Source organism: Chinchilla lanigera, unplaced genomic scaffold (genome assembly GCF_000276665.1).
Source record: "Chinchilla lanigera isolate Chin_1 unplaced genomic scaffold, ChiLan1.0 scaffold00122, whole genome shotgun sequence".
NCBI classification, from domain to species: domain Eukaryota; kingdom Metazoa; phylum Chordata; class Mammalia; order Rodentia; family Chinchillidae; genus Chinchilla; species Chinchilla lanigera.
In genome coordinates, this window is record NW_004955523.1 from 2,619,422 (window position 1) to 2,638,717 (window position 19,296).

The 19,296-nt window shown below is 49.2% G+C and overlaps 1 protein-coding gene across 5 annotated transcripts in view; it reads left to right on the top strand.

The window, feature by feature from the left end:
- Positions 1 to 19,296, top strand: part of Dpf3 (D4, zinc and double PHD fingers, family 3) — a 295,896-nt gene that overhangs the window by 196,387 nt on the left and 80,213 nt on the right. For all 5 annotated transcript variants that reach the window (XR_001231939.1, XR_264640.2, XM_013507168.1 and 2 more), the window contains one exon: positions 6,437 to 6,574. Coding sequence is in view for 3 of the 5 variants with exons in the window: in XM_013507168.1 (XP_013362622.1) it covers positions 6,437 to 6,574 (138 nt within the window). In the remaining 2 variants the exon portion in view is untranslated. The remainder of the gene's footprint in view (positions 1 to 6,436; positions 6,575 to 19,296) is intronic.

Here is a 19,296-nt window from a genome sequence, read left to right on the forward strand (position 1 = left end):
CAATACTTTATTTTCGGAGTCTATTTCCCCCACCTTCTTTTCCTTGCACTACCACGGCCCCAGACTTCAGAGGAGGAAGGACTAGCCCCGCCCCCGCCCCACCCCCCACCCCCGTTTGGGGTTTATTCTCTTTGCGGAGCCCCTTTGTGGGCCGTGGTGAGCATGACAGCAGGTGATGGCTGAGTCTCACCGCGAGCCGGCCCCGTTTGAAATGCGGCCTCTCAAGTCCCTCCCCGGAGTGAGACAGGTGTGCTGTTGTGATGAGCCCGGTTTTCCAGAGAGGACGACTAGGCAGAGAAGCTCAGCACCTCGCCCAAAATTACACATGCAGTCAGCGGCAGAGCTGCAGTTTGCACTCAGGCAGTTTAGACGGAGCTCACCCGTGTACCCACGCAGATCCTTCCTTTTCGAGGGCGGGGCTGACCATATGCAGGCCCAGAGCAGTCAGCAGCACTGGAATGGTGACTGCTGACCATTCTAGCTAGACGCCTAAGGGCATCTCGGAGGGAATTCCACCCCGACTCAAGACTGCTTGGAACCGGGGTTTGTCCTGTGGCTCTCACTGTATGAGTTGGAGTCATTTAGTCTCAGCTCCCCAGTCTCAGCCCGACAGATTTCCAGGCCCAGCTGCGTGATTTGTGGGTTCCAGTGCAAAATGAAAGGAGAGACCTCTCCATCCGTACATTATACACACTTCAAGGCGGCGGTCACAGAGCCTTAAGCCGAATGTGCGAATTTCTGGACAGAAGCATGGGTCTGAATGCCTCGGAAGATGGCCCAGGGTGTTTGGAGTGACAGGAGATGGCTTTTCCAGCTTGCCCAAGCCCGTCCAGATTTCTGAAGCATTTCTTTCCATTGAAACATGGCAGTCTGATCTGGATGCAGTTCAACCAAATACATCTGGGAAATCCTGACTCTCCCCCTTGTGTCTGTGCTGGAGTCATTCAAAAGACTAGGTCTTGGGAGGAGAAGCTTGTTCTGGGGTGGCCATCTGCTCCGTTACCTCCAGTCCCTCCTAACTGTGCTTGCTAACTGCCCCCATTCCTGTTGCCTTCCCTTTGGCCTGTGGACCTGCTCGCATGTCTGCTCCAGCCTCACTCAGCCCTGTGGGCTGCTTCCCCCACCGGCTTCCCTCCGGGCTCCACGGCCGTGCTAGAAGGCATATCTCTAGGCCTCTCATTGTGTCCCCATTTCCAGGAGCCTCCTACTTCGCTGCAGTCTTCCTAGTCCTCCATGCGGTCCTGGGTTCTCCTCTCGCTCCGATGACCACCTAATTGCTGCATTCAGTGCTCTTCCCTCAGCCCCCACCCCTCTTGGTCCCTTGTAGGCAGCTAGCACTGTTATGGCTCTGCCTCTGCGCTCCAGTCTGTTCATCTTTAAAATGGGAGCTGGATGTGGTGCTGCTTGCGCATAATTCTATCCAGTGAGGAAGGAGGATGAAGGGTTCAGCCTGAGCAACAAAGCAAGACTGTCTCAACATGAAATAAAAGGGCTAGGGGTGTAGCTAAGTGAAAGAACCCTCTCCCAGAACATGCGAGGCCCTGGGTTCAAACTCCGGAACCACAAAAATGGAGCGGGGGTGCAGGCTGCAGGCCTGGCACATGGTGGACACTGAGGAGCTGTCGGCGGGAGCTATCCTGGGGGTGTCATTGTTGCTGCTGTTGCCGTTGAAACCCTCCTCCTTTGGCTTCTGTTGCTCATTCTCACGTGAGTCTTCCTTAAAAATAAAAAATAAACAAATCCGTTTCTTCCTCCACCAGTCTCTTAAGGTGCTGGTGATTCCCGAGTTCGGTCCCATGCCCACGCTGCTCGTTCACTCTACAGTCGCTCTTGGAACGTCCCTCCGTGCCTGCAGCCTCATCGCCACCCTGCCTGCTCCCAAACCCACACTTCTTTCCCAAAACCTGTAGAATGAAGTCAGCCCTGGACCGACCTCATTCTCTTCCTTTCTTAAGCTGGAATGTTCTCCTGTGTCCTTTTCACCAGCTTCCCAAGTCAGGAATCTAGGCCCCTTTCTTGCTTCCCTTAGCTGACATCAAAAGCCTGTGGCAAGCTGGGCCCCATGCTGGTCACTGGGGACGCAGCGTGTGTGAACACCCAGGGCCCGCCACGCCGGCTGCCGGTGGGGGAGACGTGTCCTGCTGCGTGATTAGTCCTCGCAAGGTAGTAGTCCTCGCAAGGGTCCTGATTTTGATTGGAAAGACTTCCCTGGGGAAGGACTTCAGGACTAAGATCTGAAGGATGATTAGATGTTCATCAGGCAAATTGGGGGTGGGAGGTAGGCCAGGCAGAGGGAAGAGCTTGTGCGCATGCTCTGAGGTGGGAGGAGAACCGAGAACTAAAAAGAACAGCCGGCAGGAGGGCCGAGATGGAGGCGAGACGTGAGGAGGCGGGCTGGGTGGCGGAGGATGCACGTCTGGGAGGGCTGTGCCAGGCTTTCTGGGCTCCTTCGTGCTTGCTCATACATGCCTTTCCACCAGGTTCTCTCTTTCCTTCAACCCCTTCCCCCTAGTCTTCTCCATCATTAAGTCTTCACTGTTTTACTCATAAGTAATGCAAAATAGCCTCTGCCCACCTTCATGTTCTTCTGCCCTGTGATCTTAAGCAGTATTCTAACCTGTAAGTCTGATTGAGTTGGTCCTCTGGGTAAAATCCTCCCTCGGTCCCTCATCTTCAGGATGAAGTCCCACCTAGCAATCTCTCCTGTTAGTCCCCCTCTGCCTACCTCACCCCTCCGCTGCTCTGGCTTTGGTGAGCTTCTCCCCATCCCCGCGCTGTGCCGGGTGGGTGTGCTCTGGTGTCCGGATGCCCTTGCCACCTTTGTCCGCGGTGAAGTGTTGCCCAGCTCACACGCACACAGCCCAAGGACTCCTTTTCTGTGAAGCCGCGTCCCTCACTCAAGCCATCTGCTGGTCCCGTCTGGATGCTCCTCTCTGCTGCATCTGCTCGGTGCTGCATCTATCTCCAGGTTCCCTTCGTGTACAGGAGCAAGTCCTCGCTAGACTGTGAACTTCTCGAGGAAGGAATCTCATTTATCTTTATCCTTCTGGGCCACACAGATGAGCACATGTTAGGTGTTTAATAAGAGGTTTGTAATGAGGAGCTAGTGATAAAGAAATGACATGGTACAAACAGGTAGCAGAAGATGAAGTTCCATCAGAAGGCTCTTCATAAAGAAGTCTGGCTTCCAGGATCTCCCTGTATGGCCTGGGTCTGGTTTTCTAATGACAAATCACAAGTCACAGAGTGACCTCTCCTGCCTGTATCTGCTGTGCCCATCCACTAGGAGGGCAGGTGGCCATAGGGTGGGTGGAGTCAGGCTCAACAACTCAGTCTTCTAGCACAGTGGCTCTCAAACCTTAATGTTGCATCAAATCACCTGGGTTACCTGGTCCGTGAACATGCAGATAGCTGCGTCCTACCCCTAGAGTTTCTGAGTTAGTCAGTCTGAAGGGAAGCCTAAGAATTTGCTTCCATATTAAGTTCCCAGTGGTATTGATGATGCTGGTCTGGGGAGCTACATTTTGAAAGTCTCTGTTGTAGCAAAAGGATTTGCTTCAAAAATTATTACTCTCTGTGGTGTTGGGGAAGGAGATAGAAGGAGCATTCCCTTGGGTTTGGATCGGTAGGTTTTAAGGGCTATTAGTTTGAGATGAATGTGGATAGATGGAATGGACTCCACAAGCGCCCTCTGCCCTCATCTCCGGGCTTTCCCACGAGTGTTTCTGTGTCATTCACTAGCCACTCAACAAATAGCATGTTGTAGTATTATGCTTGGCAACAGATGAGGGTGAGCTGCTGATGTCAGGATTGAACCAATGTGAAACCGTCTTGAAGGGAGGCCCTCCAGGGCAGACATAACTATAATTCAAGGGGCCCGCAGGAGAGGTGCCTGCTCTGATGGGTATCGAGTTCCCCATCCCTGGAGTTATCCCCCAGTGGGTTTAGAGAATTAGGGAAACAAAATAATTAGATAAATGGTTAGATCAAGTGACCAGTAAGATCTTGGAATTCAGTCATTAAGGAAAAGGATAATGACTGGCATAACAAATATTCTAAGTGCAATGCTGAGGAGCTTCTGATGGGTAGATCTGTAGAGGCAGCTGAGGCCTCCTGTGTAAATACTAACAAGACTTCTACTTTAATAGACATTCATTTCGCATCAACAGTGTGGTTGGTGACTAAATGAATTTAATGACTCCATTCAACAACTCCATTATTTGCTGCTAATTGACCTCCAGTCATTTTAAAGGTTAAATGGAGAAAGCCACAAGCAGGCCCAGGGTGGACCTCAGGGGCCTCCTCAGGTCCAGTTCCTGAGTCCCATGGAGCTAAGATGCATGGCACCATTTTATCTTATGTTTTGTAATATTTATGAGAGAGAGAGGAGAGAAACAGAAGGCTGTGGATTTATTGTTGCTACAGCACCAATTTCAATTTCAGACTCTTATGTTACCTTATCAAGGAAGTCCATTCGGTTACCAGATTCCATAGTATGAATCAAGGGTCAAAGCTGCTCTTCCAGAGAGTCCAGCACCTACAGTGGGACAAACGAAATTGATATCCCTCATTTACCATGTATTGAACATCTTTTATGTGCTGCACATAGAGTAAGGTGCTTTACAAATACTGTTTATAATCCCTGTACTTATTCTTCAAGGTAAGTATTGTGATCCTCATGTACAGAGAAAGGGCATAGAGAAATTATATGTCTTGTCCAATATCACACAGCAGAACTCTCCAATTCATTTTTGGAAGTTAACATAACCATAAGATTGAAACCTGATAAAGACAGATCCATGTCAAGTCTGAATACAGATTCAATATTAGTGAATTAAATATAGAAGTATATCAAATGGATAATATAGTCTGACCAAATGGAGTTCATTCGAGGAATGCAAGAATGGTTCAATAATAAGAAATATTAGGAAGTCAACATAATTCACCAAATCAACAAACTTAAGGAGAGTCATGTATAGGAGATGCTGAAAGGGCAGCTGATAAAATTCTCTTATTAAAAAACTCTACAACAGCAATAAGAGGGACTACTTAAATTTGATAGACTAATAATTAGCTACATTCTTCATTCTAAATAATGAAACACTAAATTCAACTTTATTAAAGTAGCAATTACTTGATTTTGTTATTGCCCTAGTGATTGAAATGAATTAAGCTAATATAAAATAGTTTATAAATATGGGACAGAAGAGATGATGTTATCTATTTTTGCCAATGGTTATTTTCCAAATTACAAAACAAAACAGCCCAGGGGAACAGTAGGAGAAGAAACCCTATGAGCAGTCACAATGGTCCTGTGTAAGGTGACTGATTAACAGCTCTGCTGTGTACAGTCAAGGTCACACAGCCTCTGATCTTGGTGACTGGAACTGGGGTTTGAATCCAGGTCTGATGCTGACATCTGTGGTCTTTCTGCCCGTGTAGTATTTATGCTCATGGGTATAAACCATCAATGTCAGTGCTAGAGAAGGGAGAATCCCTTAGAACATGTAACCCTCAAGTGCTCTAGCACAGCAGGCCTGGCTTGGTCTGCTGGGGACGAGAGATAGCAAGATCAGACAGCAGTCATCATTGTTACAGTGAAGCCACTGAGGCACTGCTGCTTGCAGTCCCACGTCCAGAGGCTGAGCCATTGGGCTGGGAATCTGGTTTCTCCATGAAGTCATGTTCATATTGGCTGCTGAGATGTACTGCTCATGAGAACACCTTTTACAGATGTGGGTGTCAGAGGCTGGCCTGGGCACTGAGGTCACAAACTCTTGATCCACCAAGGATAACAGATTCACGGTTTTCGTGGTGGAAGTGGAACATGTTTTTCTGGTACAAAATCACTGGGTGATACCTCACAAATATCCATGTGAAAATTTTCTGCCCCGCCTGGGTCGTTGATGGAGCACTGCAGAGGAATCCAGGAGGCTGGGCCTTTCTTGTCTCATCTTTGCCTTGGGATAATGGCCTGAACAGATTCCAGGTGCTCTTGGAATTCAAAGTCGTGATAAGTCACTGTAGCATGTGTTGACACTGTTCTAAGTGCTTTGTGTAGGGGTTAACTCGTCACAACAGCCCTGCAAGCCCTGTTCTTATTCCCATTCTGTGCCTGAAGCAGCCAAGGCCCAGGGCAGCGAAGCGACTTGCCCGTGGTCTTCCAGCCAGGGAATGGTGGCCTGCTCACCCAGCTCTAACCTCTACGCCCTCCTTTCACGTTTTCTCTTCTCTCATGGTCACAGTACAGGAGCCATGTTGTTACGGTAGTTTTGGCTCCATCAGGAGGTAGGAAGGGAAATTAGGGGTGGAAGACAGGTCTTAAGGAAATCCTGGCTCTGGGATAGATGGCTGGGAGTTGCAATCTGGGGAATGAAAGCAGGGGCTGACAAAGTTGCTGACGTTGGCATTTCTTTTTCCCTCTTTTCTTCTCTAGTCTGTGGCAAGCGCTACAAGAATCGGCCAGGACTGAGCTACCACTATGCCCACACCCACCTGGCTAGCGAGGAAGGGGATGAAGCCCAGGATCAGGAGACACGATCCCCACCTAACCACAGAAACGAGAACCACAGACGTGAGTCCCTGCTGCTGGGGCGGTGAGGAGAGCTGCGGGCAGGGCTGGGGCATATTGCCTTTTGCACCTCTGGCATCTTCTGGCGGCAGGGGTTGAGTGGCTTCAGTGTCCTGTGGTGAGTTAGCTCCTTCAGTTGAGCCAGCTACCACCCCAGTGGCTCAGCTAAGCTGCTGGTTTACAGTGAGCTGGGAAGGTTTCACACACCCAGCGTAGCTCCCGGAGGGAGGAAGGGAGGTAAGTGTTCAGCACAGAGGGAATGTCCTTGCTGGGCCAGCATTGAATACTAGACCTGCCGTATCTCACTTGGCTCTGGAACACCCGTACACCCCTGGGAGACTGAGCTGGCTGGCCATAGGCCTTGGGGATGTGTCAGTGTCTGCTTGGTCTCTAAGAGATTTCAGATATTCTAATTTTGTAGATTGATACTATTTGTTGATCTACTGCTGTGGCTTTGTTATAAGGGGGTCACATTTTGGGTACAGGGCTTTGGGGTGTTTCCTGGAGCTCCATGCCCTTTGCTTGAGCACTCAAATGGCAAATAGGGTCTGAGCGGATTTGCATTTGGAAAGACAATTGCCTCTGAAGACTCAAAAATGATTCCGAAGATTGTTTCCATTGTGGCTCTTTCTTCCTTCTTTGACTTCGTTATGAGTTAGGGAATCCAAAAGGAGCTTACTACTTGACTTCCCTCTGTAAGATCCATTGATGCCTCTGGGTCTACAGACACCTCACAGTGGGATGGGCAAGTGGAATCTTTAGAGCTGGTGTCAAGATGTGAGCCACGCCGAGATCACTTGGTGAAGAAAATTTGTGGAGATGTAATGTGTAAAAAATTTAATGCAATTAGGGGGATTAGACCTTTAAAAATATTCAACTTAATGCAATTAGAAGGATTAGACCTTTAAAAATATTCAGACTCTAGGATTTAAATAAGATGGTTGTTTATTTTAGTCAGTGGAGTGTCTTCACCAAGTGTTTGAGATCCTACACCCATGGCCAAGATCTTTCTCCGGATTGGTGTCTGGCTTCCGTTAACCCCTGTATCACTTTCCCCTTGTAACACTGTGCTCTTTATTAGTTTAGAAGGGCTCCATAACAAAAGAACACTCACTGGGAGGTTCAAACAGCAGGGATTTATTTTTTCCCAGTTCTTGAGGCGAGAGTCCAAGATCAAGGTGTCAGCAGGTTTGGTTGCCTCCGAAGGCTCTTCCCTGGGCCTGCAGATGGCCACCACGTGGTGGCCTCTTTCCTTGTTCTCTCCTCTCTGTTTACAAGTGCCCTGGGGTCAAATTTCCTCTTCTTTTAAAGTCACCAGTCAGAGTGGATTAGGGCCTATCCTAATGGCTTCATTTTGACTTTACCCTTAGAAAGACTCTTTGTCCAAATATAGCTACATTCTGAGGAAGTAGAAAAAGTGTCAACAGTGGCATGGGGGGTGGGGACACCATAATTTGGCCATCACACCTTTAATTCTGTCTCACTTTCAGGGTTCTAGCCTTCTGTGTGATAGGCCCTCGCTTTCTCACCTTCCTCTTATTACCTGGGCAGAATCTGAAAAGCAGGGCAGGAAGTCTCTGATGGTTTCGTTCTTACTCCTCTTTGGCAGCCAAGAAACTACAGCACTGAGGTCTCTGTCTTCCCTCTCGGGAGGTTTCCTTGCTGCAGCCACCCTAGTCTTTCAGAAAGGAAAATACTCTGACCTGTGCTCAGCCATCTCGTACCTGCTTTTCCTTTCTCTGGTCTAAGTGATCAAGAGGTCCCAGGGAGCTGCTGCTTCCAACCAGGAGGAAGCTGAGAGAAATTGCCTTTGATTTCAGGCACTATGTAGAAAGTATTCATAGTGATTGTCGCTCTCTCTAAAGTGTCTGTTAGCCTGGTGTTATTTCTCATTCTCCCGGTGACAGCTTATCTCCAAATATTTCTCCTATGTCAGGCCATTTTGTTCCAGTGCATGGGCGCCTTCCTCAGCCTGTAGGCTGGTGGTGGCGAACCCACGGCCTGCGTGCCGCAGTGGGCTGTTTGTGTCACTGAAAGCTCTAAAAGGTTCCCCATCACTGCTAAAGGGTCTGGAATACCTCTCTTTTGTCTGTGTCTCATTCCTCTCAGTGTTCCTGTAGCCTCACTGTAGTGAGTGGTGTACATGCGTGGGTGTGTGCATGTGTGTGCGTGTGAGGGTGTGTGCATGTGTGTCTGTGCATGGTCTCACAACAGCAGAGGAGAGTGCACTGAGGGCAGGAAGTAGAAGGTGGCTACCTCCTCTGTCTCAAGGTGGCTGTTGAGCTCTGCGACCAGCATTGGTGTGCTTTATTGTGTCCACCAGGACCTCCTCCTGCACCTTCCTCGGTAGATGTCTTCAGCCTCCTGAGCCCTCCCTGGGAGGCCACACAGTGTTGCTCAGTAAGGAAGCTGTGCTTGTCTTTCTTCTCCCTATGTGAAGAAACCCCTCTGAGCAATGTCGCCCGATGCCTGTCCCCATCGCTCTGTGGGCCGGTGGGTGAGCGCACGTAGTCTCACCCTTCTCTCCTTCTCCTGACTCATCTTGCTGGGTTCTTCATAAAGAATCACTGGACTGCCTAAGGTTTTTAAGCTTCAAAGAAGAGAGGTATCTGGACTGATCTGGAGCCTCCTCATGTGAAGAAGGTTCCAGAGCCCTCACACATTTTTCTTGACATGTCCTCTACGGTGCCCTCTGATTTGCTTGCTGCTCTCTGTGTGCTGTGTCCTTCCCCCTTCCCCGGGGAGCAGCCCCCACCGTTTCCCTGTGAGCACTAATTGCCGGCATCATTAATCCCCTGTCCTTAGCTGGTCCCACTGTCCGGGGCTGGGGGTGGCCTCCCATCCGCAGTGCCACCAGGGCCGTGTGGTGAATTGGATGTGACAGCCCAGCAGCATCCTGAGGTCTCAGCTTTGCCCTCCTTCCTCAGCAAGGCTTTGGGTGTGGGAGCAGGAGGGTGGAGAGTTAATCCGAGAGGCCAATCCGTGGCTCCCCCAGGAGGTGATCTGGACGCTGGTGAAGAGGAAATGCTGACTTTCCCCTGTTGGCGGAGTGCAGGTGACCCAAGGTGCTCTCAGGGAAGATCAGCCCCACAGACACGGGAGTCTGCCGGGCCACAGGCAGCTGGTTCACACCGGCTGCAGCGGGCGAGACCTTTTGACTTTGGTCCTCCTGCTGTCCCTTGCTCTGTCCTCTCCAGCTGTTTTTTCTGCAGAGCCCAACGCTCATCCCTGGGCCTGCTGCTGCTTTGCAAAGGGCAGAGGGCCTGCTGCAGCCATTACTGACTTTCCCTCCCCAGCGGGCCCTGCTGTCTAAGCTGCCAGCTCAGCAGTCACTGCCACTCCTCCCGTCTTCCCAGCCCCTCCAGCAGATGCATTCTCGCGTTTGTTTCTCTCCTCGTGTCTCATTTCCTTCTGAGCATCCACTTCTGTGTCTCCTACAGATGTGTCGCGTTCTGTCCGTGCTCTGGGCTGTCTGCCTCAAGGACAGGCACCCAGAAATGCTTGGAGCTCAGACCCGCACCCGTGGGTGAGGGCACCTCCTCACTCGGGCTGCTGCCTGTCCTCTTCCTGCTTGAGGCTACAATCTTGCTTCTCCCTCCATTTCTCTTACCATCTTCACCTGCTATCTACCAAAACCCCCCATGTTGCAGTGTAAATGTGTATATGTGTGCGTACGAGTGCACACACACACACAGATGCACATATACGTGACTCAAAGGAGGGAAGGCTTGGGGATCAGGACCCTGAAAGGTGCCACCTGGAAGCATTCTTCTGGGACCCTTTAAGTGCAACCTCAGTAAACAGAATTAGAATTCACATCTCAAGGACAGGCAGATGATGTCAGAACTCCTCTTGAATTGCCTTTTCATTTGTCTGCACAGCTGGAATTTATTACAGGTGATGTTTTCAAGATACTTTTGGGGATGGGGATGGACATTCACAAAGCTCTGGACTGGGATGAAAAAGTTGTGTCAATAAGTTCAATGCCAGGCATCCCTGTAGGCGTCTACCCATTTGCCCATGGGCTTGGGAGCCATGCATTGAGTGCTGACTGTATTCCAGGACTGGGAAGTGCAGACGTGAATAAGACTCAGCCCTGACCAGCCTGTAGGCTCAAGTGGGAGACAGAAGGCTGAAGGCACTAAGGTCTTAAGGGCACAGTGTTCTTTCCACAGCTCACGGCAGTTATGCTCTGAGCGTGGCACCAACATCCCTTGGGGACTCACGGGAAGTTCCCATTCGCAGGCTGTGCAAGGTCTCCTGACTCCGAGACTTGTGTGTGGGGACCAGCGCTGGGTGTTTTAAAATCCCCTCCAGGGCACTCTGGTGAACACAAAGCTTGAGGGCCACTGCACTGGGGGCTTTGCAAAGGCTTCACTGAGGATATGATGTTCAAATTAGCCCTTGGAGAAGGAGGAGGAATTTTCAGGAGGAGAGGGGATCCTAGGTTCCAGGAGGGAGCTGTCTATGCAGAGGTGGGGGTATTAAACAGCGTGGTGTGTTCAGACAATTGGTTGGAGGTGTGTCTGACTGTAGGATTGGATTTAGGGGATGCAGAGGAAAAGTAGATAAGTAGGGCCTGCACTTGGAGGCATCTTTACCTGGTAGGAAATGGGGAGCCATAGCAGCCATTACTAGAAGAATAAAAGATTTATAATGAAATCCAGAGTCTTACTAATTTTCATATGGTATATCTCTTTTCTTTAATAGCATAAGTAATAGCATGCTCTCAGCAACATAGCTGGAGTTCATAAGAGGAAAATGTTTGTCAATGTATGGTTCTATAAAATTTATCTCCACCTTATTTTTCACATCCATGGACTGAACTTGGGGTTGTAGGTTTCTGGAGGTCTGTCTACCTGGGATGCAATTAGGCTTTCTGTTTCTTTTGTGGAAAATAATGGCTCAGCCCTAGTACGCCTTTGGAGGGCATGTTGTACTTTGTGGAACTGAAAGGGGAGAGCTGCTTTGATTAAGGGCAATGCCTCCTGATTAGATAATCTGTAATTAGTCTGATAATGTGCAAATTATCTAAAAGCGGCATATGATGTCACTGCCACACGGATGGGGAAGATCTAACAGATGCTAGTCTTCTGACATCTCTTGTCCTATAACATATGGCTGAGGGGCAGGTAGTGCATACAGCTTTAGGAGATAGAGTGAAAATTACCTCTGAAACATGCTTAAAATTTTACACCGCTCTGCAATGTGCCTGAAAAGCCATAAAGCCCACTTAGCCAACCACTTAGCCAACCTCAACACTGGAATTCAGCCTTAGTTACGGGGGAGAAAGGGAAAAAGTCAGATCCAGGGCTCCTTCTGGGGGAAGTGAGATGTTTCTCACCTCCCACAGAACAAATTTGGAAACTAGCAACAGAAGTTCTTTAGGTGAGTTACTATTTAACTAAACACTTCACAGATTACAAAGCAAAGAGCTTGAGGGGTTGCTCTAGTCCTTGGATGTTAACGTATGTGGCACAGTGACTTTCCGGCCTCATGGGTCAGGTGTAGCCTTTTCCCAGTGGTGAGAGGATGACTTAGGAACTGTTCAGCCCAGGAAATGGCCTGTGACTCTGCTGCTCTGCTGACCATAGGATTGACCAGCTGTGGAAATGTGGGTCACTCACACGTTCTGCTCCTCCAATGAATTGTCCCATTTGTAAAAGGGAGAGAATAGTCATCTTGACCTCCTGGGGTTGCCATAAATCTTCAGTGGGATGGTGGAGGGGGAGGTTGGCATAGTGCATGCATGTGGGAGTGCTGATGTCCCCTCTCTGTCCCATTTGGGTGAGTAGAGCCTGTCTATGACCACAGATGGCAAAGCCGAATCAAGGTCTCCATCTGAGGCAAAGAGGGGGGGACCTTTCTGCTACTGTGAGGCTAACTGCCCATGAAGACTCATTGGCATCAGTTATAGCCATTACAGCCTGACTTGGTCCCAGCACATCCTTTGCCAAATCTTAGATGTAGGACACTGATCCTTGGGTATTTATTGAGCACGTACTGTATGCGTATCCAGTTGTGGAGACAAGTGCAGCAAGAACTCCAAAAAGGCATCACATGCAGTTATTACCGTAGGGGAATTTTGGGGGTAGTAGTGGGGGATAAGATGTATGCATAAAACCAGCTGGAGAAAGCTGTGGAGTAGAATCTAGTGTTTACCATGCTGTTTCTCCGGGACTGGTTACCCACCTGTCTCTTGGCTTTCTCTGAGCCGCTTTGATGGCTCTTGTAGTTTTCGTCTAATTATCTACAAGGAGGAGTTTCTGTTGAGGAGTTCCATACAGTAGGCAACAATGGTAACAGCAATAACTACTAGTGTTTCTCAAGTGTGTTCAACACGGGGCTAGGCCTGCCACATTTGCCCCTCTCACTCCTCACGCCAGTCCTAGAAAGAGGGTGGTGCCTCCCCTAGAGGATGCAAAGACACACGGAGACCAGGTGACGAATCCTGTGTCGCTTCTTGGGAAAGCTGACTTATTTAGGCCTTCGATTCTCCCCCACAACATGAGAAATAAAACTATTTTGCATTAGGAGGGGAAAGAAGGAGAGAAACAGTGGAAGAGCTCTTGGTGCCAGCCGCTTCTCACGCCTCATCTCCTGTGATATTCACAAACGCGTGAGGCCTGTGAAATTATTCACATTTGACAGGTGAGGAAACTGAGGCTTGAAGAGGTTTGAGTAACTCACTTCCTGTCACACAGTGAGATGGGAAGTGGAGGTGTGAAGGGACTTGGGTTCTGTACCATTCGGCTGTATCAGGACATTAAAATCCTAAGCGATGGATCCCAGGCCTAAGCGAGGTTCTTCCTTACAGTCCTACTGATGTCCTTTAGACACCTATTGGCCAGTTGTGCAAGGCGTCATCTTATCAGTGGCTTTTCAAAAGATATGAATGCATGAGAGGTCCCGTCTTAACCTGAGCTGCCATGACAAAATTCCAGACTGATAGCTTGAACAACAGGAATTTATTTCTCACAGTTCTGACAATGGGAGTCCAAGATCAATGTGGCAGCGGGGTTGGCGTCTGCTGAGGATTCTGTCCTTGGTTTGCAGACAGCTCCCTTCCTGCTGTGTCCTCACATGGCCCTTTCTTGGTATGTATGGATAGAAAGCGAACCAGGCGCTTGTGTCTCATGAGGGCACTAATCCACTGTGGGGGCCCCGCCCTCATGACCTTACCGAACCTGTCCAGCCCCCATAGGTCCCATTCCAAAAAACATCACACTAGGACTTCAGCATGTGAATTTTGTGGGTGTAGGAACACACTTCGGTCCGTAGTAGGCACATTTACCCTTCAAAGTGGTTTACTAACTTTTGGTGTGCGTGGTGGTTATAGGAACTCCACCTCTCCCATTACAAATTCTCACTGAAATTTTAATTGATAAATGAATTTTATTGTAGAAAAAAAAATCACATATCACACTATTCAATAATTTGTCTGTGTTTTATTCCCTCATTCTGTGTCTCATCCTCTTTCCCAACTTTTCTCTCTTTTTGTGACCTTGCTGCCCCCTGCCCGCCCAAAGTAATGCTTTACGTCTGAAGTGAAAGTCTTAGGGTTCATCCTTGGTTCTTGGTTTTCCTTCACCACTCGTGTCAGCTCCCCATTCAAATTGTCCTGCATGTTTGGCTCACTCTCTGGCTCTTGGCCATGTCCAGCTTCTGCCTGGGTCACTGCAACTTCTTTATTGGTCTCTCCATTTTTATTTTTGCCTCATACACTCTCTTCTCCACAGAGAAGCTGAGCTGTCTTTTTACAGTATAAAACAGATCATGCCACACTGCTCACAATGCAGTTATTACACCGGAGAATAATCTATACTGCTACCATGAGGCCCTGTGGTTGAGCTTCTTACAGTGTGGTCAGCAGCCTCAGTGTCACCTGGGATCCAGGCGACCAGCTTGTCCAGGTTTGTCTAGATGTAGTGGGGCACTTGTCCTCCTTACTGTGGGGCTTGTAAGCACATGGACTCTCAGGCCCTGCTCTAGATCTATGAAGTCCAGCCTGAACTTCAATGAGATAAAAATTTGGGGAGTCCTGACCCGGAAGGCCCTGCAGGAGGAGGCCCAGCAGATCCCTCAGATTTGACTTCCACTGTGTGCGTGGTTATGTGAACTCAGAGTAGAGCAGTGTCCAGGGAGCCAGCAAAGGCCACACTGCAAGGTTCTGAGGCAAGATAGCTGCTTACTAACGTTTGGGCTTAGGCTGACTGCTTCACCTTCGTGTGCCTCGTGTATCACTTACATAAAATCAGAACTATGAATGGCATCTATTTCATGGCTTATGATGAAGATGAAATAAACTAATTCACATAAAGCACAATGTCAACAGAAAACGTGTGTGGTACAAGGTAATGCTAACCCTAGCCCTACACTGTGTGTTACGCTTTGGATCTTGAATGGCCCCCCCAAAGCTACCATGTTGAAGCCTCGGTCCCCAGCCTGTGGTGCTATTGGTCAATGAGGGAGGTTTCAGTAGGTGGGGCCTTGTGGGAGGACGCTGAGTCACTAGGGCTGTGCCTTTGAAGGGAATATGGGAACCTGGGCCTCTTCCTATCTCTTTCTTTCCCCGGGGTACCATGAGGTGAACAGGTCTTCTCCGCTGCACACTCCCGCCAGCATACACTGTGCTACCACGGCCCAGAGTATCAGGGCCAGCCCGTCGGGGACGGAGGCCTGTGCAGCTGTGAGCCAAATGAAGCTTTCTTCTTCCTGAGCCGATCATCTCAGGTATTTTTTACAGCTGCAGAAACCTGAGTGACCCAGAGTGGCTCTCAGGCTGGAGGGACAGTCAGAATCACCTGGATTATAATGCAGCTGATTGGACCCACGTGCAGAGGTTCTACCTAGTGGGACTGAGGCGGGCCTTGGAATCTGTATTTTGAACAGGTTCCTAGGTGAACCACTGCCTTTGAGAAATCTAGCTTTTGAAGACTGATGTTTAATCAATTTTCTTTTAATTATTATTTTGTCTTCTCTTTTGTATTATTTTGTTTTCTCTTTTGAAGTCGGGTAACTGGGCAGAAATCCAGTTATACTGTAAGTCAAAGGGGTAGAGTTGGTTCTCAATCTTTTCTTTTTTTAAAATTCATTTTAAAAAATTGGCACGTAACTTTTGTTATGTAATTGTTGTTGTTATGTATTGATGGGGTACCATGTGTTGTTCTGATAGATATGTATGACGTGTACCGTTCACATTGAGTTAGGCGTATCTGACTCCTCAAACATCTATCATTTCTTTGCGGGGAGGACATTTGAGATCCTTTCTTTGACACGTTTTTGAAATATAAAGTATGTTTTGTTATCCGGCACAGAAGAACTTATTTCTCCTGTCTAACTGTAACATGGTGCCTGTCAATCAGTCTCTCCTGATCCCTTCCTTCCCCTTCACTCCCAGTCTCCGGTAACCACCATTTTACAACCTCAACTTCTAAGATCTCTCTCTCTGTCTCCTTCTGTTCCTCTCTTCCTATTTTTGTACTAGGAATTGAACCCATGGCCTTCATATCTCCAGCATTATTACATTTAAAAAAAATTTGAGACAGTAAATGGTATTTTTTTGAAAAAAGTGTTTTTGAGATACGGGCTCACTGAGTTTCCCAGAGGGCTTGAGCTTGTGACCCTCCTGCTTTAGCCTCCAAATGTGCTGGGGTTGAGGATGTGTGCACCGTGCCTGGCTGAATCACCTTTTCCTTATGCTTTGTCCCGTGTGGGACAAACAACTCTGGCTCCAGCACCTACCGCCTGGCTTGCCCTTGGGTGGGTCCGTGTGCCTGGGCCCTTGACCCCCACTGTGCTGCCCCTCAGCCTCCTGGTCTCTTGACTCCCCATCCTCAGGTCTCTCGACTGAAGCCAGCCTTTTCATTTTCTTTACTCTTTTTCAGTCTGCAGGACATAGACAGTGTGGGTCAATTTGTGGCCTGAGTTCAGAGGCGGTGGTAGGAAAGAGAGACGGTAAGAGACAGGGTCAGGGAAACAGGAGAGGGCTTGCTGAATTCTTACCGTTACCACTATATCGTCCCTGACTCGAGGAGGTGCAGCTTGTCCAGCTCCGACACGCCAAGATGTCCTGAAATTCTCTAAGGGGAATGACACACCTTTGTGAAGTACCGTGGTGGTACAGTTACTCTCAAGTCGTATTTTCCTGCTCAGCCAACTGACTGGGTGGCAAGTTACTGTGTGAGGACATGACCCAGACCCAGGTGAACATCTCATTCTCTGACCAACATGAGAGAATGCATAACCTGTACTTGGTCCTTTTCTCAGTTTTCCATTTTTCAATCACAGACCAGGGGTTGCTGCTAAGTCTGGAGCACAAAGCCTGTGATCTCCAGAGCCTTAGAACTCATGCAATAGTATCCAAATGCTTGGAAAGCTGTTGCAATCCTTTGGCCCCCTGCAAATTACAACTCACACCAAAATACAGGCTGACTATCCCTCACCCAAAACGCTTGGGTTGGAAGTACTTTGGAAATTTCCCCCAATTTTGACATATTCGGGTATATATGGTAAGTTATCTCGGGGATGGGACTCAAGTCTAAACAAAAAACTTGTTTGGTATGTGCCTTATTACCACACCTAAAGGTAATTTTAGGTTTCAGTGTGCCTACATTTTGATTGCAAGCCGTCACATGAGGCCAGGTGTGGAATTTTCTATTTGAGATGTTATGAGTTATATGTTGTGATATCCGTCCAACCAAAAAGTTTTGGATTTTGGAACACGTTAGATTTTGGGCTTTTGGATTAAGGTTGCTCGACCTGTGTATCCATCGAGATGGGATGGAGACCGTGTGAGCAGGTATGCGTTTTCTGTTTTTCCGGCACAGTTTTGAGCAGCAGATCCAAGGTTTGCATCTAGAGGTGAGAGTTGTGTATCACATGAAGATGGTGGGGAAGAAGGCAGGGCCAGGGGCAGGGGCACCGATAGCACGTGGCTCAGCAGAGTAAGTCAGGGCCTGCCTTCTCACTGGGGACTCTGGAAAGACACCCAGGGAAACAAACTCAACACTGCATGGCCAACTGAGTCTGGGAAACTGAACTCTTCCCGTTCTGGCTTACCAAGGAAGGCCTCCCACGGAGGGTCCCTGTCCGGGGAGAGCCTGCGCTGCTGCGCTGCAGCTCTCTTCTCTCCAGCGGGCCCTTTGCTTTTCCTTTCCACTCTTTCTGTCCCTGGTACGAAAGGGACTAGTGCTTACGCTGCCTCAGGGTGGGTCACTCTGTACTCAGAGGACTTTACATCCGCTCAGTTCCTTGTCTTTAACTTCCCTTTGCCTGCACATTCCCCACCCCCAAAAGGCTCTGTGGAGGTTGGTCCATCCCTTCATTAAGTATTTATTGTCAGCTCCGTGTCAATCTGTGTTCCAGGTGCCGGGGACACAGGGATGAAAGGCAGCCTCAGGGAGCTCCTGGCTAGTAGAGAGACATGTACACAAATATAAAACAACGATGAAAGCCTGAGTTCCTCTGGGTTTGGAAAACTTCACTTTTCTTTTTCTTTCACCCTATTATAATCCTCAAATAATAGGCCTACCGGGGACTCGAGTTGTCATGTGCTATGCTTGCTTGCCCGGAGATAGGTGTGGATTCAAACACCCTGGGCTTCGGGGTGAGTGCAGAGGCCTGCGTGCTTGGGGAAGCTCCCTCCCGCCGTGCCTTGAACTGCCTCACCACCTTGGTTTCAAGTTTCTCTGTGGCATGTGCTGCCATTTCAGCTCATTTTGTCTAATGTTGTCCTTGACAGTACAGAGTGTGGCAATTTATCAGCCTCATCCATAAACTTGAAGACTTATTAAACCAGCCCCCAGCCTTCTCTTCCCCAGGCAGACTAATCTGAGTGCCTGGAATCATCCTGCATTGGCCCCTCCCGCCCTCACCCTACAGTCGCCTTGGTCGCAGTGCTGGGTGGCCGAATGGTGCGGGGTGTGTGTGTGTGTGTGTGTGTGTGTGTGTGTGTGTGTGTGCCATCGAGGACCCTTGAGGGTAAAAGTCGTGTGCTGAGTGGCCCCCCAGGTCCCCTGCCACTCCGCGTGTGGGGGCAAAAAGCACTGCTTGTCTTCCTCACGGTGCCTTGGGGCAGGGCCCCATCGCTACCAGGTAGCCGAGAACCATCCTGGGTGGAATCCCACCACTTTTATTCCTTGGATCTGGGGGATTTATTTTTTCATCAGTTTGAGGGAAGCGGTGAAAAGAGGTGTCAGGCCTCGGAGATAATTTATATGAGTAAACACGTAAGGAATAGGGTGAGCGAGAGCATGAGAATTAAGGCCATTTATCCAGGCTTTGATGCTCTGCTTGCCCTCTGGTCCAGCCTTCCCCACAGTCTTGATCACACCACTTTTAACCCTCTCCCGGCTCTGCTTCACGTTGGGCCAGCACAGCTCTCTGCCCAGCTGCCTTCCCTTCCCCAGCCTGCGCCAGCCTGCCCGCCCCTCCCACGGCCCTCATTAAAGGCTGGGGAGTAGGTCGTGAGAGGAGGCAGTGGCCTCCAGCTGAGGCCTGCTCACTGATTCTGAAGGGAAGGCACAGCAGTTCACACCCTCCGTCTGCACTCTCCTCGTCTCCAAAGCGGCATTCCCCCAGCCTGCCCTGTCCAGGGTGTCCGACCTGCCCAGACCGGGGCTGCCTTTCTGCAGGTTCTCTTTTCCTCTCCCGTTTGCTTTACTCTGTCTTCTAAAGATGTGCTCTGCACAGCCAAGTGGCACCGGGCTAGGATGCTTTACACT